The 24850-nt window shown below is 39.2% G+C and overlaps 1 protein-coding gene across 5 annotated transcripts in view; it reads left to right on the top strand.

The window, feature by feature from the left end:
* The first annotated feature begins 1058 nt into the window (after positions 1 to 1058).
* EXOC6 (exocyst complex component 6) overlaps positions 1059 to 24850 on the top strand; it is an 88900-nt gene continuing 65108 nt past the window's right edge. For 2 of the 5 annotated variants that reach the window (XM_056494927.1, XM_056494926.1), the window contains exons 1-5: positions 3135 to 3501; positions 21963 to 22134; positions 23422 to 23469; positions 23587 to 23677; positions 24575 to 24620. In XM_056494927.1, the coding sequence (XP_056350902.1) occupies positions 3419 to 3501; positions 21963 to 22134; positions 23422 to 23469; positions 23587 to 23677; positions 24575 to 24620 (440 nt within the window). In that variant the 5' untranslated portion in view covers positions 3135 to 3418. Of the gene's footprint in view, positions 1290 to 3134; positions 3502 to 21962; positions 22135 to 23421; positions 23470 to 23586; positions 23678 to 24574; positions 24621 to 24850 lie in introns of those variants that run through there. The other 3 variants (XM_056494924.1, XM_056494928.1, XM_056494925.1) reach the window with 3 other exon arrangements.

The raw sequence follows: 24850 nt of genomic DNA, 5'->3' as shown, positions 1-24850 counted from the left end.
CAATTGCTTAATTTTTGTTCAAAAATAAACTGGTGATTAAAGTAGCATGTTCAAGGAAACACATTGCAAATTTGCAGTGTTTGTGAACTGCAGCCATTCATATCACTGCTACTGATGTGAACTCATCTCCTCAGTGCTCCCACTGGGCACAGAGAAGTGAATAAAATATTTATCACTCTGCTTGAAAATTAATAATCTCTTGCTTCCCTGCATTTAAGTGTTGACTGCACCATGAATGTCTGGATTTTGTTAAGAGCAGTACCAAGATTAGGAGCCAAATTTTGATTAAAACCCTTGAAATGTTTTTAAAAACAAAATATATTGATTATGCCAATTATATTGAATTAGGCTTCTAAAAAGTTGTTTAAACTTAAAGATCTAGAACTCCAGTCTCATGTTTGAAATAATTGTCTGAAATTAAAAGAGTTCATGGCAGTTGTGCAAAGTGTTTTCTTTGCCAACATCATGAAAATGACATGACAGCGGCACTGCTCTCAACATTTGTTTATCCATTTTTTTCCATGCAGGTAATAAATTAGTAACAGGTATTTTTTTTGCTCATACATGTAAACCCCACAGCTATCACAGAGCATTTTTTGCAATTTGTTATTATAAGTGGCAACTACTAATGCTGAAAAGGAAAATGATGGGAACATAAATGTTTCTGTTTTTCTAATACGCTTTAGGAGATCCATAAACCTTTTTCATAAATCCAGCTATGTCCTTGTGTGCAAGCTTTTTATACAGCAAAAGGAAAATACAATTTTTAAAAAAAAAATTTAACCTCATAAAACTTAACAGAGAAATTCAGCATTGATGTCTAGTGTCTGAAATCCCTTTAAAGCTATGTTTTCAAAATGACTAAATTTCAGGTTTGATATTTATTTCAAGGATATAAAAATATTATGGCAGGAAATTTGTTGTTAAGACAAAATATACTGAACACATACAAAAAAGACTGTGCAGGCCTGGGTAGTGCCTACGAGGCAAATGTTACCAGCAGACAGGAAAAGAGCAGCTGTGCACCATTCTTGGACACAAAGTCCTCAGGAGTCACGAGGTTAGCACAGGATCTTTTTTTTGTGCCTGGTTTTGCTGACTACAGAGTCACTTAGTCAACTACAATAATCAGAATAAAAGTCTTCTCCTAAAGTTAGATTAGTTTTATGCTACTCTATGGCAAGGAAAAATCTCTCAGAATTGTATCTAGAAGAAAATAAAGATCAGATATATGAAAATGCCCTTGCTGAGATCCAGTCCTTTGAGCTGCCTCTTGGAACCACCCTAAGGTATGCTTCTTTTTAATAGTATTATAATCTTCATGATGGATGTGTTCCATTCTATAGCTGTTATTTCAGTCAGCACAATATACTAGAAACTTTGTTTTCCTGACCCTGAAGCCTACAGGAAAGTTGAGTTTAGTTTCAATGTGATTTGCCCTAAGTTAAAAAACTCAAACCAAGGTCACCTACTCTGCTCCTTCTTTTCACCAGGACAAAGTGATATGTTTCTGATGGCTAGCTGTAGATTTGTGAAAAAAGAAAGTGCTCTTAAAAATGAAAACAGGAGGACATTTTCTCTTTTGTGTAGTGGTGTTTTTAGTTTAAAGTTAACAGCTACATTTTAAAATAATTAATTGCTTCTTAGTCTTAATTTTTTAATAAATGCAACTATTGTTTTAATCACCAAAGACACAACTAACTCAAGGTTTTACTGTTGATATTTCTAAATATCTGAAGTTGTTGTTTTGTTTTGTTTTGCTTTTCATTTGTAGGACATGGAAACTGTTTAATAGTAAAAGTGCAACTGAAAAAATTCCTCTGCATAGTTGTCCTTAAAAAAAGTTATACATATAAGATTGCAATGTAATTTGTCTAGGTATATTGTCAGTATTTGTAGAAGAGTTTTAAAAATAGCCTGCCTGGCACTGTAGGCATCAGGTTGCAGTACAGATCATGCTAAAAAAAGAAAATTAAATTTACCCTGAAAAATGTATCAATCTATAACTTCAGTCTTTTGGCGATGGGGAAAAAAAAAGGAATGTGGGAAGATTGTTACTGCATTTGAGAGATTTCTTTGAGTAAATACTACAAGTGGTAGGATTTTTTTTTTTAAATCATGTGCTTTGCAAGCACTTGTTTACACTCAGAATAGTCCTTGTTGATTTAGTAGGTGTCATCAATAAATTAATCTGAATCAACATTGAATATGATAAAGACACATGCATAGACAAAATGTGCACCATCTTCAGTGCTGTTTATTAACTCATGTACAGGTGTAGCTGCACCAGGGCAGGAGAGATGATGAGCTTGATAACAGTAACTGGAAGGATGCCAAATGCAATTGTAGACCTCGATGCATTCACATTTGTCAAATGCTGTCAGTTCCTTACTGGAAAAAGCTGCTACACATCATCCTGAAGTTTTACGTATCTGGCCTGTTTCTTTAGACGAGCTTCCCACTTGTGTGCAGACAACTTTGCCCAGAAAGCAGGTGCATCCTGTCTCCAGAGCATGCAAAACCCAAGGATTAGTTAATCCCTCACCACAGGACACAGAATGTAAAATTTAAATAGAAAATAGGTTTTTCCTCCTTCATTGGCACACTAAGCTTTGCCGTACAAAGCACTAGGAAACATTATGTCAGTTTCTAGTGAAACACAGCAAGCCACTGCACATAAAGGCGCACTTTTTTCCTTTTGGCTTGGTTTTGTCCTACTTTTACCCCGACACCCAAACTTCTATCATGTAAAGAATGGAAGGAACGAAGTCAGTGACATAACAGGAATGCAGAAACACCCGCAGAGCCTCCGCCTCAGGGGTCGGTGCCTCCCTGCCGGGACGGGCACTACCCGCGTGTGCGGGAGAGGTCGAATCAAAACAAACATAATAATAATGAATAAAACAAGACCACACCATGAAACAAAACAGACCTAGCTCGGTGGAAAAGGCTGTGTTGAACCCTATAAGCCTCCAAGGCGTGTGTGCAGCGCGGCGCAGCGGGGCGCGCACGGCTCCGGCCGGGACGGGGCAGGGGCCGCATCTGCGCGTCCCTCGTTTGTCACAGTGCGCGAGCAGGGGGCAGCGGCTGGCGCCGGGCAGACGCGGCTGCTCGCGGTCTCTACCGGACACCAGTGCCCGGAGATGCCATGGGGACAGAGGGGCTTTGCCGGGCTCCCTGAAGGTCCCAGGCCTAGCCCTGCCCCTGACAAGGGCAGCGCAGCACAGCCGAGCTGGAGCGAACCTGAAGCGCACGACCTGCGCACCTCCACCTTCACCCGTCCCTCCCGCCGCCCTCACGCCCCGTGAGCACCGGGAAACCCACCCCGCCGGCTCCCGCGGTCCCCGCCTGGCTCCGCCGCCGCTCCTCCCTCGGCGCCTCCCGCAGCGGTCCGGCCGGCGGGTCCCTCCCATCCAAGATGGCGGAGAGTCTCCCCGAGCATGATCGGATCCTGCAGGAGATCGAGAGCACCGACACGGCCTGCGTGGGACCCACCCTGAGGTGCGGGGCGCGGGGGCCGCGGCGCCGCCAGCGGGCGAAGCTGCCCCGCGCTGCCCGCCCGCCGGCCCGGGGAGCCGCGGCCCGGCCCGGCCGCGCTCTCTGACAGCTGCTCCCCGGGGGCCGCCCGCAGCGCCGCCGGCGGGAGCGGCCGCACCGGCCGCGGAGGGGACGCGCAGCCCCGGCGCCGCTCCGTGGGGGCCCGGCCGCCGCCCTCCGTGCCGGGCGCTGCGGGGCGAGGGAAGGGGCCGAGCGGCGCGGGCAGGGAGCGGGGCTGTCACCCGTGCCGGGGCGCTGGCAGGGAAGGGGGCCGAGCATAGACGGCGGCCGTGGCCCGGCTCCGGGCTGGCCGCTCCCTGGCATTGTCTACCGGGGAAGCAGCCGGGCACGGCCCGGCTCCGGCGGGGCTGGAGTGCGGCCCTGGGCCCGGCGCGGGTGGCCGGCCTCGGGGCGCCCGCCGTAACGCAGTGCCGCCTGGACACGAGTCGGCTCCCTGGGTGTGCCGGCACCCCGGCTCCGTGCTGAGAGCGGGGCCGAAACCGTGTCATGGGTGGGTGCTGCGGTGCTCCACCATTCAACCTCTAATGATGCGCTCTGAAACCTACTACCCTGCTCAGTTTCCTTGGAAATGTGACGGTGTTTAGAACATTTCAGGTGTGCCATGACTTCAGTGGTTTGGTTTTCTGTCGTTTTCCTCCGATTCCACATACTACCAAATGGCTTAACCTGTGTGTTGAAGACAAGGTTTTGCATAACCTTTCGTGTTAGAGGCGAATGTGGAAGTGCCTTTCACATAGATCTGGGGAGATAAGGGCAGGGCCTGTGGAGAGTGAGTTGGGTTGTAGAGGAAACGCAGAGGCAAGGGGATCTTCATCATGGAGCTTTGCTGGTGCTTCCCTGATTAAAGATGTCTGAAAGAAGTAAAAAAAGCATAGGCACCAGCCAGACGGGGGAGAGAGAACTGTGGATTTGAATGTTATCTCTTTGAGAAGATACAGCGAGCCTGTGTGCAGAGAACTGGAAAAGGCAGTTTGTGTGGCAGCGTGCTGCAAAGCAATGAGCTTGGTGCTGCTGGCTTTTCCTGCAGTGCAAACTGTGCCTGCTGGAGAGCGTGGACAGGGCTGGAAAAGGGTGAATGCCAGCTGCATGAGTGAGCAACCCAGTCCTGAGAACTGGTGGAAGAGGAGTTTCTGCTGTATGCCAAATGGGTCACTTTGCACATCATAGCAGTTGATTTTGAGGTTGGCTACATGTGTCTAAAAGTGGATTTTCCTAAGGTGTGTTGGAGGTGGCAGTCTGGGCATTTGTGTGAGGCTGGGGTTAATCAGTCCTCTGAGAGCCCCCATGAGGAGTGTGGTGGGGTTGTCTGGACATCACACAGGAGCTGCTTGCTGGCTCAGGCTGGTCTTGGAGGTCAGCTTGGAGCAAACTGCACTCTGATCTCCCCTTATGTTCCTTAAACACAGCTGCTGTTGGGAATACAGTGTGGAGATGCTGAAGCTGAGCATCACAATGAGCCTCACCTGTAAGAGTCTGTGGGCTTAGGCTGACAGAAAGTAGCTGGGATGCTTTCAGACTTGAGTTGTCCCTGGAGGCAGTTTCACCACATTTCACTTAACAAGCCCAGGCAAGTTGAAGCTGATGCCTGCAAAAAACCACAACAAAATATTAATTGCAGTTTCTCCACCATCTTCAGTATAGAGCTTGTATCAGAGTAACCTGTAGAAAGGACAAACAGAGTATTTGGCTACACAGCAGAAGAAGGCATCCACAGGTGTGGATGGGGAAGGGACTATATGAATCTCTTATCCATATTAAGCATTTAAAATTGCTGATGTTTTTATAAATACTAAAATTTATATTTATTTTTTATCACTGACTCTCCATTAAGGAAATTTTGCATTGCTGACTTTCAGGATTTTTAGGGAAAAAGTGCATGTTGATCTGATTTAACCTGTAGTGTTCAATTGCAAATTAAATAAAAAAACGGAGTTGAGAGAGTGGCTACACCTGGCTGAGTGTTTTGAAAGAAGTCCAGCAAACACCACAGAAATATGCTTCTACTCCATTAAGAACAGCAGTGTTTAAGATCAAAACTTGAGCTGTCTGCTCAGCTCTGTGCTACTATTAGTGAGTTGCTCTGTGAAACTGAAAAGTCTTAAGTCCCACATCAAGATCTATTTCAGTGAAAGAAGCATGAATGTAAAATGGGGCATTATTTTCTGCATGAGCTCTAGGTTTTACTTGCTAAACAATATGAATAAAAGAAATGAGTTGAGTAATTCTGTGTCCAGTTGCATAAGGCTACAACATGAAGTGATCCATTGATTTCCAGTCACAGAAGCTATTGAAGCCAGTTGTCTCACGTAATGACTGAGATTACGTTAATTTCATTATGTCAAGTGGAATATTTTTGTAATCTCTGGTTTGTAATGCTGGGAGAATATTTATAGCATTGCCACATGAAATAAAGTACCAGCATACCTACTTAAATAGCAGAACAAAAGAAGGGATGTGAGGTGAGTGGTTTGGATAAGTAGCATGAGGTAATATTAAATGCTGAAGACTGTAGGATATGCAAGATCTGACTTATCCTTAATTGTTAATATCAAGATATTAATGTCTTCCTAGTGCATCCATGCTTCACAAAGGAAGTGTACTTTTTTTCTTGTGGGCCTGAAACACATTTTTACGCCTGTTTTTATTCAGTGTTTTACTTGCTGATTGGGTATAGCTGTCCGTGCCAGGGTGCAGTTTCCTACCCTGCTATGAGAGTGGCAGCACTTGTTCTTATGATATAAAAAACAATAGCATTTAATGATATATAATAGTTTTGTCTATAATTTACAGGCAAGGAACAACATACAGACTGATCCTGCAGGTGATTTTCTACTGCTACCCATAAAGAGAAATGTGAAATGCAGGTCCTTTATGGGAGGAATCAACATACAGCTGGTGCAGTTGGGATTATTTACTGTTTAGGATAGTTAGCTCCTAAAGGCTGCTCTGCATCTCAAGAAATGAAGAGATTGGATTGGATTAAATTAATTTTCTTTTTAGATTTTAACTGGATAAATTTATTGATTTTAAATTTGCTGCTATTTTACTTGCATGTCTAAATTCAGTAACACATGCTGAATCATTATAAATGAGATCTAAGCCAACATGCCTTTCATTCAATAGGCAGACTGTGCATATAGCAAGCCAGGATTATTTTTTTTTCATCAGACTCTGTGAAGCTTTTATCAGCGTCTTTTTGGCTTTAATGGCTAACAAAATGAGGTTAATGACAAAACTTGTTAAAGACTCATCACTCTCACCTTTTTATATAACATGTTAATATTGTGTAATTCCTGTTGCATACATATATTTGAGCTTCTCGCAGGGAGAGCTATCACATTTCTAATCTTTAGGAAGGAAATGGTAGAAGACAGAAAGAAAGGCAGTTCCCATAATCCTCTCAACGACAACAGAAAAACCAGAAAGTTAATAACAAAAAACTTATGGCCTTCACTAAACATTGTGTCTTAACACTTCTTGAATAGTCAGTTGGACATGCAGTGATAACTAGTAAGACAAATTCTCTTCAGAGGGAAATAATTGAGCTTATTTGATGGTTAGTTTGTGGTTGGTTGAAAAAGATCGAAGTAGAACTTGACAAGAGTAGAAGTTGTTCTGCCAGTGCCCTGTCTGCTAAAGGTATGAGTGTCTTTGAGTCTGTAGTAATGTGTAGTATTTCATAGCTTTTTTAAAAAACAAATGAATTAACTGTTAAACTCTAGCTTGGCAATATATTTCATAAGCATATGGTAGACTTTCTCTAAACACTTTATCTTGAGAGCTTTGTGTCACTAAGTCTGCAGTGTTCTGTGTTTCCCATGCACCGCCTGTCAGGGGAGTACCTCCATGCCCACAATCCCTTGACTGAAAAAAAACTACAAAAGTAAAATTAAATATAAAAACTGTGGGGGATTTGATAATGGAAATTTTGTTGCTAAGGTGAAGTTGATAAGGAGGTCTACGGATGTATCTATAAGTGGAATGTACTCTGTAGCTTTAACCCACAATCACAGCTTGGAAAGAGCTCCTCAAAATTCAGTGTAAAAATGCTTTTAATCAAGTTCTCTCTTCCTGAAATCTGTCATCACCAAGCTGTTGCCTGGTAAATATTAGAGCTCCTTCTAGGTTGCTCTAAGTTTTGCTGGCCATGAAACTTCTTTGCAGGGTTCTTAGAGAGCCTCCTGTGAAGACATTGTGCTGTCCTGTTGTCACTGGCTGCAGCAATCACACCCACAGGCACCATTCAGTTGATGCATTTCTCTCTGATGCTGCAGTATGCTGCAGTCACCTTCCACTGATCTAGGACTGCATTGCTCTGGTAAAAGCAGCACTGAGCTGAGACTCAAAGCAAAATCATTTCTGTATAGTGCTGCATTTTTCTCATTTAGGTTAAACAGAGTTTGGAGGTCGGACGTCATGAATGAGTTTGGCTGAAGTGTTAGAACCAATTGATAGCTGTTCATTCCAAACTTCTGTCCTTGTGTTGCAGGAAAGCTAAAGGTAAAAGCTGCACTTTAGTAAGGCATCATTATGAAAATAAGCAAGACTGTTTTGTCCTCTACTGATCAAGGTCTCTGAGAAAATTCAGAGTTAGAGATATGAAGTGAGAGTCTAATTCTGCTACTTTTAGTGTTGTGGTACACTTTGCAACTGCAAATGCTTTGCCCAGACTGGGGTCTGTAATTTGTGTTTTGGAGATATTCTTGTATTCATCGAGGGGGCCTGTCCAAAGAAAAATTAGCAAAGTGCTTAAATGTTATGCAACTTCAGTTTTACTGGAAGTGTACATTACAGTTTCCAGCAGGCATGATTTAGGTGATTCTGTGTCTTCAGCACAGCAGTTAGTAAGCAGTAACATAGGCAGTATGAATGAAATCTTAAAATGTGTAAAGATTTTACAGCATTAACACAATTGCAGGAAGGGAAATACTTTTTCTGCCTATGATCTGTTGGGATTTGTGGTGTGGTTATCCAGTAATGAAATGTGGTTGCCTTCATTTTTCTTCTGTGGTCTTATTTGTCTGGCAGGATTGTCTAAAGTAATTTTTTCATTATTTTGGTTTTGGAGCATGAGCCAGCTATTGACATTTTTGTCTATAGCTTAGTCTTGTTTTAAATATAGAGCAGATGTAAGAGAGATTCTGAGATCATCAGCCAGTGCTTTAGATCAGAATTTTAATGGTTCGATCATATAATTTTATTACAAATAGTATGATAATCTTTTACAGAATTGTTAGCTATTGATTTGAAGATCAATAGATCCTATCTTTATTAATGATCAGTCTTCAAGCCCTTCTCAGTTTTCAAGTTAATGTGTTTCATTCCTGGTTCCCTTTCAAACAGAAGATACAAAGTAGCCCCAAAGACCTGGAAATTCCTTGTGTGATAGCTGTGGTCGCTTTTGGATCAGGACTGTACTTTGATGTATAGTGGTTGTGGTTTAACCCCAGCCAGCAGCCAAGCCCACCTAGCTGCTCATTCACTCCCCCACTTGCAGCATGAGGGAGAGAATCAGAAGGGTAGAAGCTGGAAAACTTGTGGGTTGGGATAAAAACAGTTTAATAGGGGAAGCAAAGGCTGCAAACACAAGCAAAGTAAGGAATGAATTCACTGCATCCCATGGGCAGACAGGTGTTCAGCCATGTCCAGGACAGCAGGACCCCATTGCACCTAGTGGTTTCTTTGGAACACAGGATCACAGAATGAAGTTGATTGGAAAAGACCTTTGAGATCATTTGAGTCCAACCTGTGACCTAACACCTCCTCATCAAGTAAATAAACCGTGGCACTGAATGCCACATCCAGTCTTTTTTTTAAACACAGCAGGGACGGTGACTCCACTACCGTGCCGGACAGACGATTCCAGAGCCCTGTCGCTCTTTCAGTGAAGAATTTTTTTCCTGGTCTCTAACCAAAATATCCCTTAAGGCTGTGTCGTCTTATTCTGTCGGCTGCTGGAGAGAGAGACCAACCCCCACCTGACTATAACCACCTTTCAGGGAGTTGTAGGTAGTGATAAGGTCTCCCCTGAGTCTCCTTTTCTCCAGGCTGAACAGCCCCAGCTCCCTCAGCTGTTCCTCGCAGGATTTGTGTTCTAAGCCCCTCATCAGCCTTGTTGTCTTCTCTGGATGTGTTCAAGTGTCTCAGCATCCTTCCTAAAGTGATGGGCCCAGAACTGGACATAGCACTCAAGGTGTGCCCTCATCACTGCCAAGTACAGGGGAAGAATGACCTCCCTGCTCCTGCTGGCCACACTATTCCTGATACAGGCCAGGATGCCACTGGCCTTCGTGGCCACCAGGGCACACTGCTGGCTCATGTTCAGTTGGCTGTTGACCAGTACCCCCAGGTCCCTTTCTGCCTGAACACTGTCCAGCCACACCGTCCCCAGCCTATAGCACTGCAGGGGGTTGTTGTGGCAAAATATCATCACTCCAAATGTCTCCTCCCTTCCCCCTTGTTCCCCCACTTCACGTACTGAGCAGGATGCCCTCTGCTCTGGAATGTCCCTTTGGTCAGTTGGGGTCACCTGTCCTGGCTGTGTCTCCCCCCAGCCTCCTTGGCAGAGTGGCAGCACTGAAAGGCCTTGGCTCTGTGTGAGCCCTGCTCAGCAATGGCAACAGCATCTCTGCATTGTCAGCCCTGTGTACAGCACAAATCCAAAACACAGCCCCATACCAGCCCCTGGGAAGAAAATTAACTCTACCCCAGCCCAAACCAGCACATATATTTATATATGAGTTTATCTTCATTATAATAGCTAACTTCTGTTTTGTGACTGGGTTGTTATAGAGTAAGGAGAATTTCCTGCTTGCTGTGAACCAGCGTATCCTAAAAAAATAGAGGATTGCTTGTAGTGTCAGTTGCAGATTTTGTTACTTGGTGCAGGATTTGATGGTGTTCCAAGTATTTAAGTTGAAAGACAACAATCAGATAAAGAAACTGCCTATGTGATATATATTGCTATGAAGGAGCAATTTTTTTTTATTGCTAGTCAATTATATAGAGTCAAAAGGGCATATGAAGAGTGTGTGCTGTAGACTGATTAATCTGGCATTCAGCAGCAGAACTGCAGTTCTGATTTTTCTGTAGCCTGCTCATATTTGCCTTTGGTAGCAAAGGTATTTTAGAAGGAATCACATGCATTGCATTGCACTGCAAGTTTCAACATACTACTTCTCAAGTTTTTATAAAGCCTGAAACTGTTTGCAGGTAATCATATCTGCACTGCAGTTTGTTTGGTTGTGAAAAAATCTTTAGGTTCAATGCTGATTAAGTTTGTCATGAAATATGTGTCTGCACGTCAGGTTATCTTGATCTTTTAACTATTCACGCGTCAACTTCTGACTCAGTTCTTGCAGTGATTTCCATATGGGCAACTGCCAAGTGAAGCTTTAACCTAGCTAGTAACCTGTGTGAATTGTTCTGAAATAGCTCTCTCCAATTTCACAAGCATTACCAAAGAGCTTGAAATTGTCCCAGTGTTTAGGAAGCAAGCTTCAAAATACATTAAAACTTTTAAAACAGGGGAATCATCTGGTGCATCATCATCAGAATGGTGTACTTAATAGATGGTTCATGCAGTTTGTGTCACTATGTCATTTAAATTCAGCCTTCTCTTCATATGAACAGCTTATGCTTATGCACTCTTACATCAGTTAAATCCAGAAAAGCCAGTTCTTATTCCTGTCATCTCTTCATTGACTTGTTCCTCAAGCTGAATTTATTCAGCATCTGGTGACCCAGATTTTGGACCTGCCATGTGCCTAGGAATTGTATAGTTTTACATCCTTCACGAATGCCAGTCACACCAGTGCTTACTTCCTTGCAGATTTTTTTGGAAAGCCAACAGCATAGTCTGTCCTTCAGCTTGCTTTGTGTGTGACTGAGCCATTGATATCTACCTGAGGAGCCTTAGCATAATTCAGTTATATAGAAGCCTGGTTTTGACTGGTAAGTGCTGGTGTATTTGCAAGTTATGTCATGTTGCATTTTATGTATTATACTACTAAAATGAGCTCATTCAAATTGGAGAGGATTAATATGTCTTAATGCTTTTAAGATAATGCCAGAAAAGGATTTGCAAATAGGAAACTATTTTTATGGGTTGTAGTAAACTATTAAGTACTAACTCATTCAAAAATAAAGACCTAGCTTTGCATGAGCATCAAGTAATAACATGAGATTTTATCTTGCTGAAGGGCTTGCTGTGGCTAGTTGTAAAATCTAGCTGTGGCTAGTCTGTCTGGCTCTTTTCTGGTGATGGTTGAAATGCCCTGTCACCACAGAGCTTGGTATAACAATAACAGTTCAGTTTGAGGTTCAGCTTGATGAAGTATTTTCAGCAATGCATCTCTTCCTCATCTTGTACCTGTCTGTTACAGAACTACCTGTACTCCTGACAAACCGGGTTCTGTGTAGGAAGGAGTTAATGATCTCTCCTGGACCTTGGCTGAAGCCATTCCCATACCTCAACCTTTGCCAGTAATAGCAAACTAGCAGGGAACTTAATCACTGACGGAGGTATTAAGAAGAAAGGAAACAGATTTTAGAGTGCATCAGCCTTGGTGGAAAGATGGGATTGGACAAAGAAGGACACTGGGGATTTTTTTTTTAATATATCATGAGAAAAGTGTTCAGTTCTAATAGTGGGATTTTCACTGTGTCTCAGGGAAAGTAATTTGCTTGCAAAATTGCAGTGAGTGTAACTTGCAATTCTCCTGTGAATCAGAGTAATACAAAATTAATAAAGCGTGTACTGTCATATATGTACCTGGGGGATACTTTTGAGACATTTCAGCTTCAAAAGGAAATGTTTAAACTATCAAGGTTTGGCACTTTCACAGTTTGCACACTTCCTTAGGCATACAGTGGCTTTGAAGGATTTTTACCCCATTTTTTTCATGGAAGCAATATTTTCTTACAAGTCTTGTTTTCAGTTAACTTCAACATTAAAGTAACATAGCAGATACTGTTTTATACTGTGTATTTGTTCTGGTATGTTTTATAAACTTAGGAAGCTGCAAAGAAGCAAACAGATTTGCTTAGTTTGTTTGTCAAGCAGGTAGAGGACTGGAGGTAGTCAGTTGCATCAACACTCTTAATGGCTTCCTAACTGAGCGAAACACTCTGAGTTTCAGTTCAGCTTCTGAATTGAAAACAGACTTTTTAAAAAATGTTTTATTTTCTTCAGTGATCCTGGGAGATATGCAAAAAATATACAGCACAGGCTGTTATTTTACATGAATTAAATACATGATGATTTTTTATGTATAGGATAGGTGAGCTCATAGAGTTAACAAAAAAGAATAATACAAAATCATTGTAAAATACATGCTTGCATGTTATATGTTTGCAGAGGAGAGTGACACAGCAAAGTCTGGTTTGATCTATATTGAATAGAATACATTCTTAATCCAATTGCTTTTGAGACTTTTTAATTACTGGGTATTTTATTTTATCTGGAACTTCTTAAGTTTCTGAAGTAATGTATTTACATCTCTGTAGTGTTGATATTCAAAGCCTATTGAAATAAGTAACTGACACATTTCTGACATTAAATATTCTGTTCTATTTCTTATGTCTTGTGAAGAGATATATGAGGTTGTTGAAATACGAAATTTATTTTCTTCCAAAACAATTGGTGTATATTTATCTTAAAGATTATGTCTCAAGTGCTCTAGATAAAGTTGACAGATTAGCTAGAAGTTGTAATAGTTGCCAGATTATTTCTGGTACATGTGTAATAGAAATCAATTTTTTAAAAATAACTTAGAAGCTCGCAATTTGATTTACAGATGAATCCATTTGCTCCTAAAATATAACAATTTACGTAACAAACAGTGCCTGGAAATATTAAGGGAAGATAAAAATATTGCTATATAGACTTGAGTTTTCTACTTCATATTCTATGAAATAACGTAAGTCCCAGCTCCATCCACTTGTATCCATGTAGGTATATGAAACAGATGGCCAAACTTGGCACTTCATTCCGTGGTGATAGCCAGTACCAGAGCAAGCAAAGCTGCTGTTTCCTTTGCTGCCTTTTTGTCTGCAATTACAACACAAAATTAGGAAAGAAAGCGGTAGTGCTGCACTTGTTTTTCAGTTTCTTGCTTCATACATCAGTAAGTCGCACAAAGGCTCAGCAGGAAGAGGCATCTCCTTGGTCAGCAGTGTAAAAACAGGAAGGAGGAAGTCTATTGCAAATCTGGGTGTACTGATTATCAGCTCATGTTTCTCTGCAGAGGATGTCCATTAACAGCCATCAGCATGATCCATTGCTTATCCAGCATGAACAATGACTGCTCTAGTGCTGCTACTACAGAATAAGGACCCTGCTTATAGGAAGTAATGTTAACTAACAAACTGTACTCGGCCCTTTCCTGCTCATAGAAACAGGATACTATTAGTGAGAACAATTCACAGAAATTGCACATCCAGGAAAAGCAGGCAAGCAAAGCATAACAGCTAAACTAAGATTAATAAAATCTTTTCTCTGAATAGGCCATAGCTGAGGTCTGTGTTGTTCTGGCATGTAATGCGAGCTTTTAAATAGAGTGGTGAGATGTAATTATGAGTAAGAATGACAGAACTGGAACATAGGTAGCATCTGGCATTGAAAGGCTGTTTAGGTTAAAAGAAATGTGCTTATTACCATAACTGTAATTGAATTACAGGAAACACCTGGACATTATTTTATAAAGCTTTTTAGGGTGTATGCAGCCACCTATATGACATTACTCCATGGAAAAATCCTTACAAAGTTTGCAGATTGTGTAAACAGAAAATATCTTTGTATATTGTAGGACAAAGGAAGTTTCTGCAGTGTTTCCTGTGAAATTGCAACTCAAATGGAGTATGTGATACAGTATCGTGGTTAGGGATGCCATGGTTATAGTCACAGTGTGACAGGGCTGTTTTGAGGGCAGAATCTTAATTTGCATTGTCAGTAGTTTGTGCTTGTAGTGATCCCACTAAATTCATAATGCAAATTTGAATTGTAATTACTACTTTATTTTAGAATTCTGTTTTAAAAAATATTTTCTGTTTCATTTTGGGATCTTTTTTCAATGAAAGAAAAAATAGGGAGAGCGTCTAGGGGGTCACTTCTTGAAGTGTGTCTATGGTAACTAGTTGAGAGCATCTCTAGCACCAGGACAAAATTAGCATTGGGAGCAAGATATGAATTCTAAAAACATTATTATCCATAAGCACGGTTTCTTCATTTGAGAGTTGCTATATCTGTTTGTTTTGTTTAAAGTATTACTTTGAAAATTTGAATAAGAAGTGCATGTTTGGGGGGATTTTTTTGGTGCCTTCATGTAATTGATCAAAGAAATCAGTAATATTTTTTCCCTCCATGGTGCTTAATTTTCAGCTCTACAAATGAATCTTTTTCTCTTGCTTCTGTTGAAGGTCAGAAGTTGCATGGTCAGACTCACATTCCATGTCAAACTCGTGCGACTGTTGTACAGAGACGTGTAATTCCTGTCATTGTCACAGCGTTCATGGAGTTGTAACTGATTGGCACTTACTGAGTGGTTATCAGTATCCTGAAAGGAATGTGTACATACAGTTTTTTATTGCTTCATATGTCTTGTGTAATCAGGAAATGAAAGACTTTGTGGCAATATAGGCAGGGGTGGGGAAACCTGCAATTCGTCCTAGAAATGGGACAGAACAGGATGGGTTGGGGGAGGTGTGAAAATGGTGGAAGGTGGCAAGTCATTAATAAGGGGTTTCTCTATCCTGTAAAAAGATTCCTGTTTTTTTCTCTTTTTTTTTTCTGGCATGTTTTTTGGCTATTTTAAAATAGGTGATCTGTTTTAAAAGTCTGCTGCTGCTAGAACCTATTACAAATGATTATTAGAAGGAGAATTGTTCTCTCCAAAAGTTTACGGTAATGATTCATAAGCTCAGATTTTTATTTCCTGAATATGGATTGCAATTAAAAGTTGAATCATTGCCCATTTAAAAGAATGCACAAAATCCCAAAACCTTCAAGAAATAATAATTTTTTAAACTCCAATGGAATTTGTTAAATATTGCTTTTTTCTTTATCTAATAGACTGTTCTAGTAATGATTTTCAAGTGAGTTATCACCCACCAGGAATTCATATTATCTTATGAATTACTATTTTATTATGAAAGTATATATATTTTATTTTTAATAAAATAAACTATTCAAGTTCTTTTTTCTGGCCTGAAGCCTGAGTTCCTGAGCAGTTCTTCTCTCCTTCAAAAAGTTACAGCTATTGTTATAAATATGAGACAAAATTACTTTAGTTCCCATTCTGATTATTCTTGCAATCTATTTTTCCATGCTAAAACAAGAAGATTACAGTAGAAGTTGTACTTAGGTCTGATTATTGTAATTTTCTCATCTAGAGACTATAGGTGTGGAGATAGACTGGAGATAAGGAGGGGAAAAAGCAAATTTGAGGCATTTGCTGAACTTCCAAAAAGTGATTTTGGGCTCTTCAGCTTTAATAGTCTATATGCACTTCTGTTGCCTGCCCTTCCAGTACTGCAGTCAATGTATTAAATTAATTTCTGGGCTTATACATTTTTTTTTTTTTTTCTCTAACTCTTCATTTCCCTCCTTGTTAGTGGAATTGTCATCCTCTTTTACTCCTACCTACAGCTAGGCATTTAAGGACATCTATCTAGATGGCATGCAAAGAAATATTTGTATGAAATGATAGCAGAAATATATTTTTGAAGTGAGATGTAACCATTTGTGAAGACATTTATGATGCTCACTTAGAGTGATAATGTATATGTATGGAGTCTGTCATTATGGAATAGATCAGATGATTTCAGAATAATTTATTTTGAATATTAATTTTTTTGAAGGGTGGTGTGAAATTCTTGGCTTGTAAAGTTTTAAGATTTTTAACTGAATTTTAGTTCTCTGGAGTTAAGCTTTTTACTTAACTTGGTATTTTTGTGCATAGGATGGTGCCCTCTGGTGCTTCAGTGTATTTTTGCATGTAAACACAAAAAGTCATCAGTAAGACCTATTAAATACACATTTTTCATATTGTGTTTCAGTTTTGAAAGTAAAAGTTTTAGGGAAGTTTTTTTATGGTATAAAGTAAACTAATATTATTGTTTTCAGTTGGGAAATGGTTGCATATCTGAAAATCCTCCTTTGTTATTTCTTGAGACCTGAATTCAAATCTGTTTATCCTTGTCGTTCTCCCTTCAGCCTACCTGGTAAGAAAGATCGAAGTAAAAATATTGCGATAAAATGTATCCAGTGAACTCAAACATTTTTCTCCTTTAGGTCAGTCTCTGACTGTTCCTAGTTTATTCTGTTTCCTTTTTCAAATATTTTCTACACTATCTTCTTTTTACCTAGACTGGCATTAATATGACTCATCCAATTTCTGGAATGAGTCAGAAAAAACAAATGTCTCAGTTTATATACAGAGTTCTGGGAATATAGACAGATAACCTGCTGCACATTACCAGGAAAGTTGTTCAGCTCTGCTTATGCTCTTCATGGGTTCCCTGCTTGCCCTGTTCATTAGGAAAGAAATCAGTACCTGTCCTGCCACTGATTTGCCATACTGGTGGCTAAGTAGTCACTCAAATTAAAGTTCTCTCATTCCAGACTGAAAATTAAGATGATAATGTTCTGTTGGTTTGGGTTTTTTGGGTGCCAAAATCAAATATAAACTTCTGTCTTCAACATTAGTGATTTTCTCTTTTTTTTTTTTTTTTTTTTTTTTTTTTTAATCCAGTCTGAAGACTCATAGCTAGAAAAAAACTTTCTTGTCAAAGTTTCATGGTTCGAATCAACCACTAGTAGTCTGTAGACCCCTATAGTTGGGCAGATCAGAGGCTGAAAGCAGTTTTACTAAAAACTGATCATGTCTTTCAGTTTGACACAGTTCAAATTTGTGCTGTATTTCAGACCATCAGCATCCACTTTAGGTGCCCATAAAGCAAAGGGATCCTCGGGGCTCTTCATTCTGAGGTGTATAAATGTAAACAAAACCTGAAAGAACTGTGTATTGCACATGTAAACATTCCTTTGGTATCCTATGCACCTGTTTGCCCCTTTTAATGACATTTCCTACTGCTGGATTTGAAGCAATTTACAGTGAGAGAGATTTTAGGGTAGACATAATTGCATGTCATTGTCATCTCCTGAAGAACTGGAGCTGCAAGGGTTACTGCTTCCTCACTTGCTTTCAAACAGAACTCTGTGTGTGTTGTAAATTCAGTTAATTTTGTCTTGCAGTTTTAAAGAATTATCTCGTGGATGATTTTAGGATTTCATGTCTCTCCAAGGTACTGCAGTATTGGTGATTTGTCTGCCTGATAATTTAGCTCTCAGAAGTGGAGAATTGTTATCAGCATCTCTTGCAGTATCATTATCTGTTGAAATGTACACTTTCAGATAATTACTAAGAGGTAGCAATTCTTTATTTAGATAGGTGTAGGTAATCTTAGAAATAAGTGTATGTATGGAAAATGACCTTCAGTATCAGAAATAAGCTCTGATGTGTGATGTTCCCTAACAGGTAAATCAGGTGTGTATTGTCTTGGTTGTGTTTTCAGATTTGAGAAAAAGCCTAATTTCTGTCCATGGCCAAAGATGGCCTGGTGTACACTTATATTTTCAAAAAGGCTGGTGTTATAGGCCAGACATTGTTCTGAAGACCTTGAAACTGCATGTGTAAAGTGTCATCAGAGGACAATGTCCTAAGGGAGTCAATAAACCTATTTATTCATCTTCTCACGTAGATGAGAGAGTTATGATACAAAGTGTGAATTTCTTTTGAATATCCTGACGATTTATTTCTGTGAAGGCAAGCAGTTCTGTCACAGGGTTTATTTCACTCGTGTGCTGATGAGCGTTGATTTGTTGTTCCCACAAGGTGGAGCTGTTTACTTATGTAATTAACATGGTATTTATACTACTAGTGCATCTTAGGGAGGTCTGTCAAAATACTGGCTTAAATCACAGGTCACAGTTTTATTAGTATCCGTGCAGAAAAGGGTGCAATGTATGACACTAAATAGTAACTATTATTTTAAGAAAATAGGGTAATATTGTGATTAAGGTATTGGGAAAGTATTGCTTCCTTCCCCTTTATTTTGATCAATTATTCCCTGTATTTTTTCAATTAAATATTGTGATAATACCCCTGAGACTTAAAAATAGTACTTTATTATAATTAACTTTAAGCATAAATGGCCATTATATTGAGGAAAACATAATCAATACATATTTTCGTAGCAGTGAAAACTGTATTACCTGTGCTGCATTGTATGTACTTCCAAAACTCCTGGCTGTGTTTTCTGGAATTTTTTGGATAACATTTTAAAGACAAATCCTCTGATTGCAAAGGATCTCTTTCTGTCAGTATTAAAAGAGCATGTCTGAAAGTGTTAGCACATATGTGAAATGGATCAAAAGTTTTTAAGGCAGCTGTTGGGTATCCCTAAAACATCATGCAATAACTAAGTCCAAAAACATAATGTATTGCTACCATCAGAGAAAGTGTGGTGGTACAAATTCAAGTATGGAGTTCCTCTTAGTACCATCTTTTCACAGTCTCATTCTTATTTTAGTTATGTTTTCTTTACTGAGTTTTACTGCTCTTTTCATTTATGCTTACATAACACGATTTACAGTTTGGGCACATGGTGATAGATAGAAGTCCCCAGTCTTTGTGATAATGATGCTCCTTTTTCATTTCTCTTTGAGAACACTGGAAGGAGAGCTAAACTTGTAGACTTCTTACACCCTTAAACAAAAAAGCTAAAGAAAGCAGTAATAAATTGAACTTTCTTTTCTGTGTATGTTTTTTTTTGTTTGGTTTTTTCCTATGTGTTTGGGTTTCTTGGTTGGTTGGTTTGGTTTTTTTGTTTGGTGGTTATTTTGTTTTTTGGGTTTTGTTTTTTTTTTTTGTTTTGTTTTTGGTTTTTTTTTTTTTTTTGTTTTTTTTTTTTTTTTTTTGGGTTTTTTTTTTCTTTAGCATGCAGTGCGGTATAGGTAGTGAGTCCAGCCCAATTTGAGGAGGCTCATGCTTGCCAGATATCTGTGAAGGCACTTTAATGCCTCTGGTCCTCCTAATCTTTTTTTCTTCTCCAAGAACTCTGACGACAGTTGGATGCCCCTGTGTGTCCACCCTGTAGCTTCCAGCATCTCTGACCCTTTCCTTAACAAAGCAGCACTCATGTAACTGTAATGTGTATTTTAGATTGCTACCACATCAGTCATTGAACTTTTTTCTGATCCCTTCCCTATTTCTGTACAGGTGACAGTGTTATAGTCCACTTGCCCCTGTGGCTTCTCATGCAGAACCTCAGGCTGCCTGATGAGACCTCACTCAATGCCCACTGTGTCTTGTACTTTTCTTTCCTCCCAGGTCAGGATGCTGCTTCTTCCTTCAGCCAGCACTAGGTTCTGTATGTGGATATTTCCCCTGGTGATGCAGGTCACTTATGACCATCCTCCACAGCCTTTTAAAGCTCAGTCATCCTGGGCAGCCTTGAGGGAGCCCTTTCAGGCAGGAGCCTCAAGAGGAGAGATTTATGGACACACATTTGCTCTCTCCAGCCATCATGTGGTGGTAGAAATGGTAAAGGGTGAACCACTTTATGGGTCAGCAATCTTATTTTTCCCCTGGTGCACTTTGGAGGAAAGAACCTGCTTTTATTACCACAGATTTATTTTCATATCATAAGCAAAAGGGGGAAATTTTATTCAATAGATTTTTCCCCTGAAAAAGTATCTATAAAAAGTGGAATATAAGGAATTGGCTTTCTTCCTTCAACATGTAGGACAGCATATTGCCTTTCTTCTGTCACTTAAGTTCAGTTGCTTCTCTGAGTATATTGTAAGAAGTCAAAAGACACTCAAAAAGTATAAACAATCTTACTACAAGACTCTCTTCAATCTCTTCTGCATCCTTTTCCTCATTGAAAGGTCATGTTCCTGTCAGACACTCAGCTATAGGTTTGTTGTGCTGATGATGAGCTCAGATCTCAGGAAAGCCCAGGTATCTGGTTAGAAAATAGAATCTTGAAGTATATGGGAAATCACACTTCTTCAAGAAGATTGGGAGGGAAGTACTTCTTGCTACTCAAGAGTTTTAGAGGCTTTGACTCATGGTTGCCTGGGTCTTGAACTTAAGACTGTTCTACAAGGAACACTGAAACTCTTGGAATTTCAGCCTTTTCCATTTTTAAAAATGTTAACATTTTAAAATTTTTATGTTTTTTAAAATCATTTTCTCCTTAGAAATATCTGGAGAAAACTTTATAATTGTGAAAGGAAATTAAAAGCTAAAAAAGCAATTTAAAGGTTTTTGATCAGTTGTTTTTTAACACTTGTAGTTTGCAGTACAAACGTATTTGTATATGTATGATTAAATCATCCTCGTATTGCTGTTCTCATTCTATGTGAAAAGCTACTTCAAAACTTCCAGTCTTTGCTGTTGTTGCTGTATCAAATTATTAGTCAGTTTTTGGAACTGTCTGTGCCTTGCCTTTGTTGGGAGACTCCATACCTTTGGTTTTGGTACTGCTCTGTGTAAAACCTCTTCTCTTGCTTACTCTGCCAAAGTCTAAAGCTTTAAATTGCCCTCCTTTGCTCCTTCTCATGCTTGAGCATTTTTCCATGCAGATTCCTGTTTCTGGTGCTGCTTAACAAACTACACCAGTAATTTCTCCCATGTTTCCTGCTGGAGTTTTCTAAGTGAGCTATTCAAGAATTAGTAAAATAAGCAAGAAGACCTGATTCTAGCCCTTCCTGACAGTTAGGTGCCTTGGAGGAGGCAGCCTTAGGTGTGTGCATGTCATGGTTTTTGCCCTGGGAGTTGTTGGGCATGGACAGGAGGGGATGGAGCCTTGGAAGTTGCCTTTGCCAGGGGTCCAGCTGCAGCCGCACAATGCTCCGGTCATTGTGGCTGGAGGCATCCAACCCTGATTTAGTTGGATAACTCTGCTGTTAGGAATACCAGGAAAGCAGATTTGTATGTTTGCACTTCTTTATATTTAGCAAAGAGTGGAATTTGATGGAAAAGTGATCCATGCTATTTGAGGTGGTTGGAGAAACTGATTCTTTTGTACCCATATTTGAGCATTAGGGCATAAATAACAGACCAGTGAGGCTCAGGTCAACCATGATGTAACTGGTTAAGCACCTGGATTAATGCCATAAGGGCTGGGTTTTGTGCCATCAGTTCTCAATTTTGTGCCTTTTTTTTTTTTTAATCCTATTTTGGTGGAGTGGATCCACTAAAGGATGCCACTAACATCAAGTTTGCTTGCTTTAATTTTCTTGTTAAGAGAGATAGGTTTCAATAAAGATTGTTGCATACATGTATTTTCAACTGGGGGAAAAAGTAAACTCTTATTTTCTTATTTGTATTTGACAGGTCTGTATATGATGACCAACCAAATGCACATCAGAAGTTTATGGAAAAACTTGATGCCTGCATACGTAACCATGACAGGGAGATAGAAAAGATGTGCAATTTTCACCATCAGGGCTTTGTGGATGCTATTACAGAGCTTCTTAAAGTTAGAGCTGATGCAGAAAAACTAAAGGTAAGGAAAAAGTTTTTCAGGGTTTCATATGTTATTGTCTTAGAATCTAAAAGAAGGAGCTGGACTCTCTACTGGAGATTTATTTAGTGTTTATCACATGTATTCTGATGTTTGCAGCAATTTTTTAGAAGTGAATTGAACAGAATTTGTAATTAGAGCCGTGCTGCCTGATACAGTAATTTATATTTACAAAGTTGAATATTTTATTAGATCTCATTTTGATTTTTTAAATTTATGTTTTCAGAAAATGCTACCAAATTATTTTGCCTTTTTTTAAAGGCTTTCTCAGAAGGTGAAGGACAATAAATGATAAACACAGTATTTCTTAAATAGATCTTTTCCCAATCATGTGTTTATATGTCAGGCCTTAGCAGAATTGAAAGTCCTTATTAGAAAACTAAAAATACTACAATTATCCGTGGAAAAACTCCCTGTTCTTTACTTTGTAATGAGCAGGAGAGTAGGTGATGTTAGTAGTTTTCATGAGATATGAGAACCAAGATTTCCTCACAGATCAGAATGCAGAATAGTGAATCATGAGATCCGTCCCTTTTAGCTCTCCTTACACTTTTGAGAGCAAAATATGCACACCAGACAGAATGAGCATAGTTCATCAGAGGTTATGATTAGAAGACCATTATATAAAGGATATTCAGATAACAAGAGACCAAATACAGCATCAATGAGGTCATTGAGCATCTTTGTTCAGAAATTAATGAGATTTTTAATAAACTAGAATGTGCTTCCTTATTATGATGACCTAATGAGTCACTTACTATGTGGGAAAATCTGAGGTTGAGCTTTGCCTGCACCTGCAGCATTAAAATGTTGCTGTGGTTTGGAGATTTCCACGTTTGATGTTAATCAACCACCCAGTGTTTGCATTCAGCAAAGTATGAATGTTTAATTACCATAAAATGCAATCACCATTTCTTACAGACAATGAATGGCCCATAGAGCTCATTGAGGTTATCAAAAAGGGACCAGTGGTCAATTGGGTCAATGATTTGAATTGTTTGACAGACCTACAGAAACAAGGAAAGTTCAAAAATCCCAAGTAAATTTGAGAAGTTTGCCACAGAATCTGTTAGAAAGAACTGTCATAAGTAATTGAATTTAACAAAAGCCCTTTGCGATCAAAAGTTCAAGTTCAAGCTGTAGAGTTAATTTGAATTTGCATTTCTTTGTTCTAAGTTTCTCAGGAAGCATGATCTGATTACAAGGGTGAGCAGTCACATCAGGGCAATATATGCATATTTGTCTAACAAAGGTGAAATTATTTTTAAGGTCCAAGTTACTGATACCAACCGAAGGCTTCAGGATGCTGGGAAAGAGGTGAGAAAATGATGCTTCCTATATGGGCTTTATGAATATTTGTAGCAAAATAAATTTATTTGCATCATTTAAGTGTGATTTTCTTTCCTTTTTTTTCCTAAAAAAATAACCTTTAAGGTGATAGCCCAAACAGAGGAAATCATCCGATGTAGAGTTCAGCAGCGGAATATTACAACAGTTGTGGAAAAACTACAGTTATGTCTTCCAGGTGAGTGACCTGTAGCTAAATATGATGGCAAGTTAAACAAAGTAAGTCACAATAGACAAAAGGAAAAATTTTCTATATTTTCTAAGTTCTGGTCCTGTAGCATCCAGTTTAACAAAAAAATGAATAGGTTTTAAAAAGATGTCAACATGTAGGTTCCATGTCTTTTGCAGTAGAGCAATTGTGACAATGTCAGAAGACAATAGATATTTAAATGGCATGAACAATATAGCCACATACAGCTTTGAATGACCCAATATTTTTAATATGGTAAACAAATCGTTGCTTGAAAGGGTGGGTTTTAGTGTTTGAATACTGGGAAAATACTAATGATGCTCTTTCAGCATTGTATGTTTAGCTCTGTGCTGCTGCAGGTGTTTTGAAATAAAGCAAAAGGGCTCTAAATGTTATTTTCAGGAAGGTAATATTGCAGGATCGCACACAGCTCCATAAGGATTTTATTCTGTTTGTCATATTGGTGTAAAGTAGATTTGAGAATTTTCTTTATGAAGTCTTCTTGTTGACATGTTCTGGGTACAGTAGGTGGTACTGTTGCCTTTTTATGGAGATGGGCCATGGACTGGTAATGCAGATCAGGTTGTAGCATGTAGTAAGTGAATGAATATGCTTGATATGTATAGTGTTGACTGTTTTGTTTGTCATAATTCTTTTTTTAATTTTAAAGCTGTTATGAGTTCTGTTATTTTTTTCTTTTTTAGCTGCATTCTAGAATATTTTTTTGCTAAGTTTATCACATTTATGCTACAGTAGAAATTAAGTAAGGTAAATATAGCACATCCTTTTCTATATCTAATTTTGTCCTTTACTGTACGTATTTTCCTCTTTTATTAACTGAAGCCACAATAAGACTCACAAGTTAATCTGCTTGCTTTTATACAGTGCTGGAAATGTACAGCAAACTAAAAGAACAGATGAGTGTAAAAAGGTGAGTAAACCTATTTCCATGAGAAAAAATGTAATATTTGTAACTAAGTCGACAGAATAGCAAACACTTACATAGACAAGTAAGTGTTCTTAGTCTGTAGCTTGGTGTGTGTGTAATGTTTGTTTCCTATACTGATCTGTATTTCAAGAATATTTGAAAAAGTTGTATTAAAGAACTTAGTGCTTACTTAAACGGGTATGGCATGTAGTGAAATTATGATTATAAAATGT

Source organism: Oenanthe melanoleuca, chromosome 6 (genome assembly GCF_029582105.1).
Source record: "Oenanthe melanoleuca isolate GR-GAL-2019-014 chromosome 6, OMel1.0, whole genome shotgun sequence".
NCBI classification, from domain to species: domain Eukaryota; kingdom Metazoa; phylum Chordata; class Aves; order Passeriformes; family Muscicapidae; genus Oenanthe; species Oenanthe melanoleuca.
The sequence above is the reverse complement of the archived record's forward strand: the minus strand, read 5'-3'. Positions and strand labels throughout refer to the sequence as shown.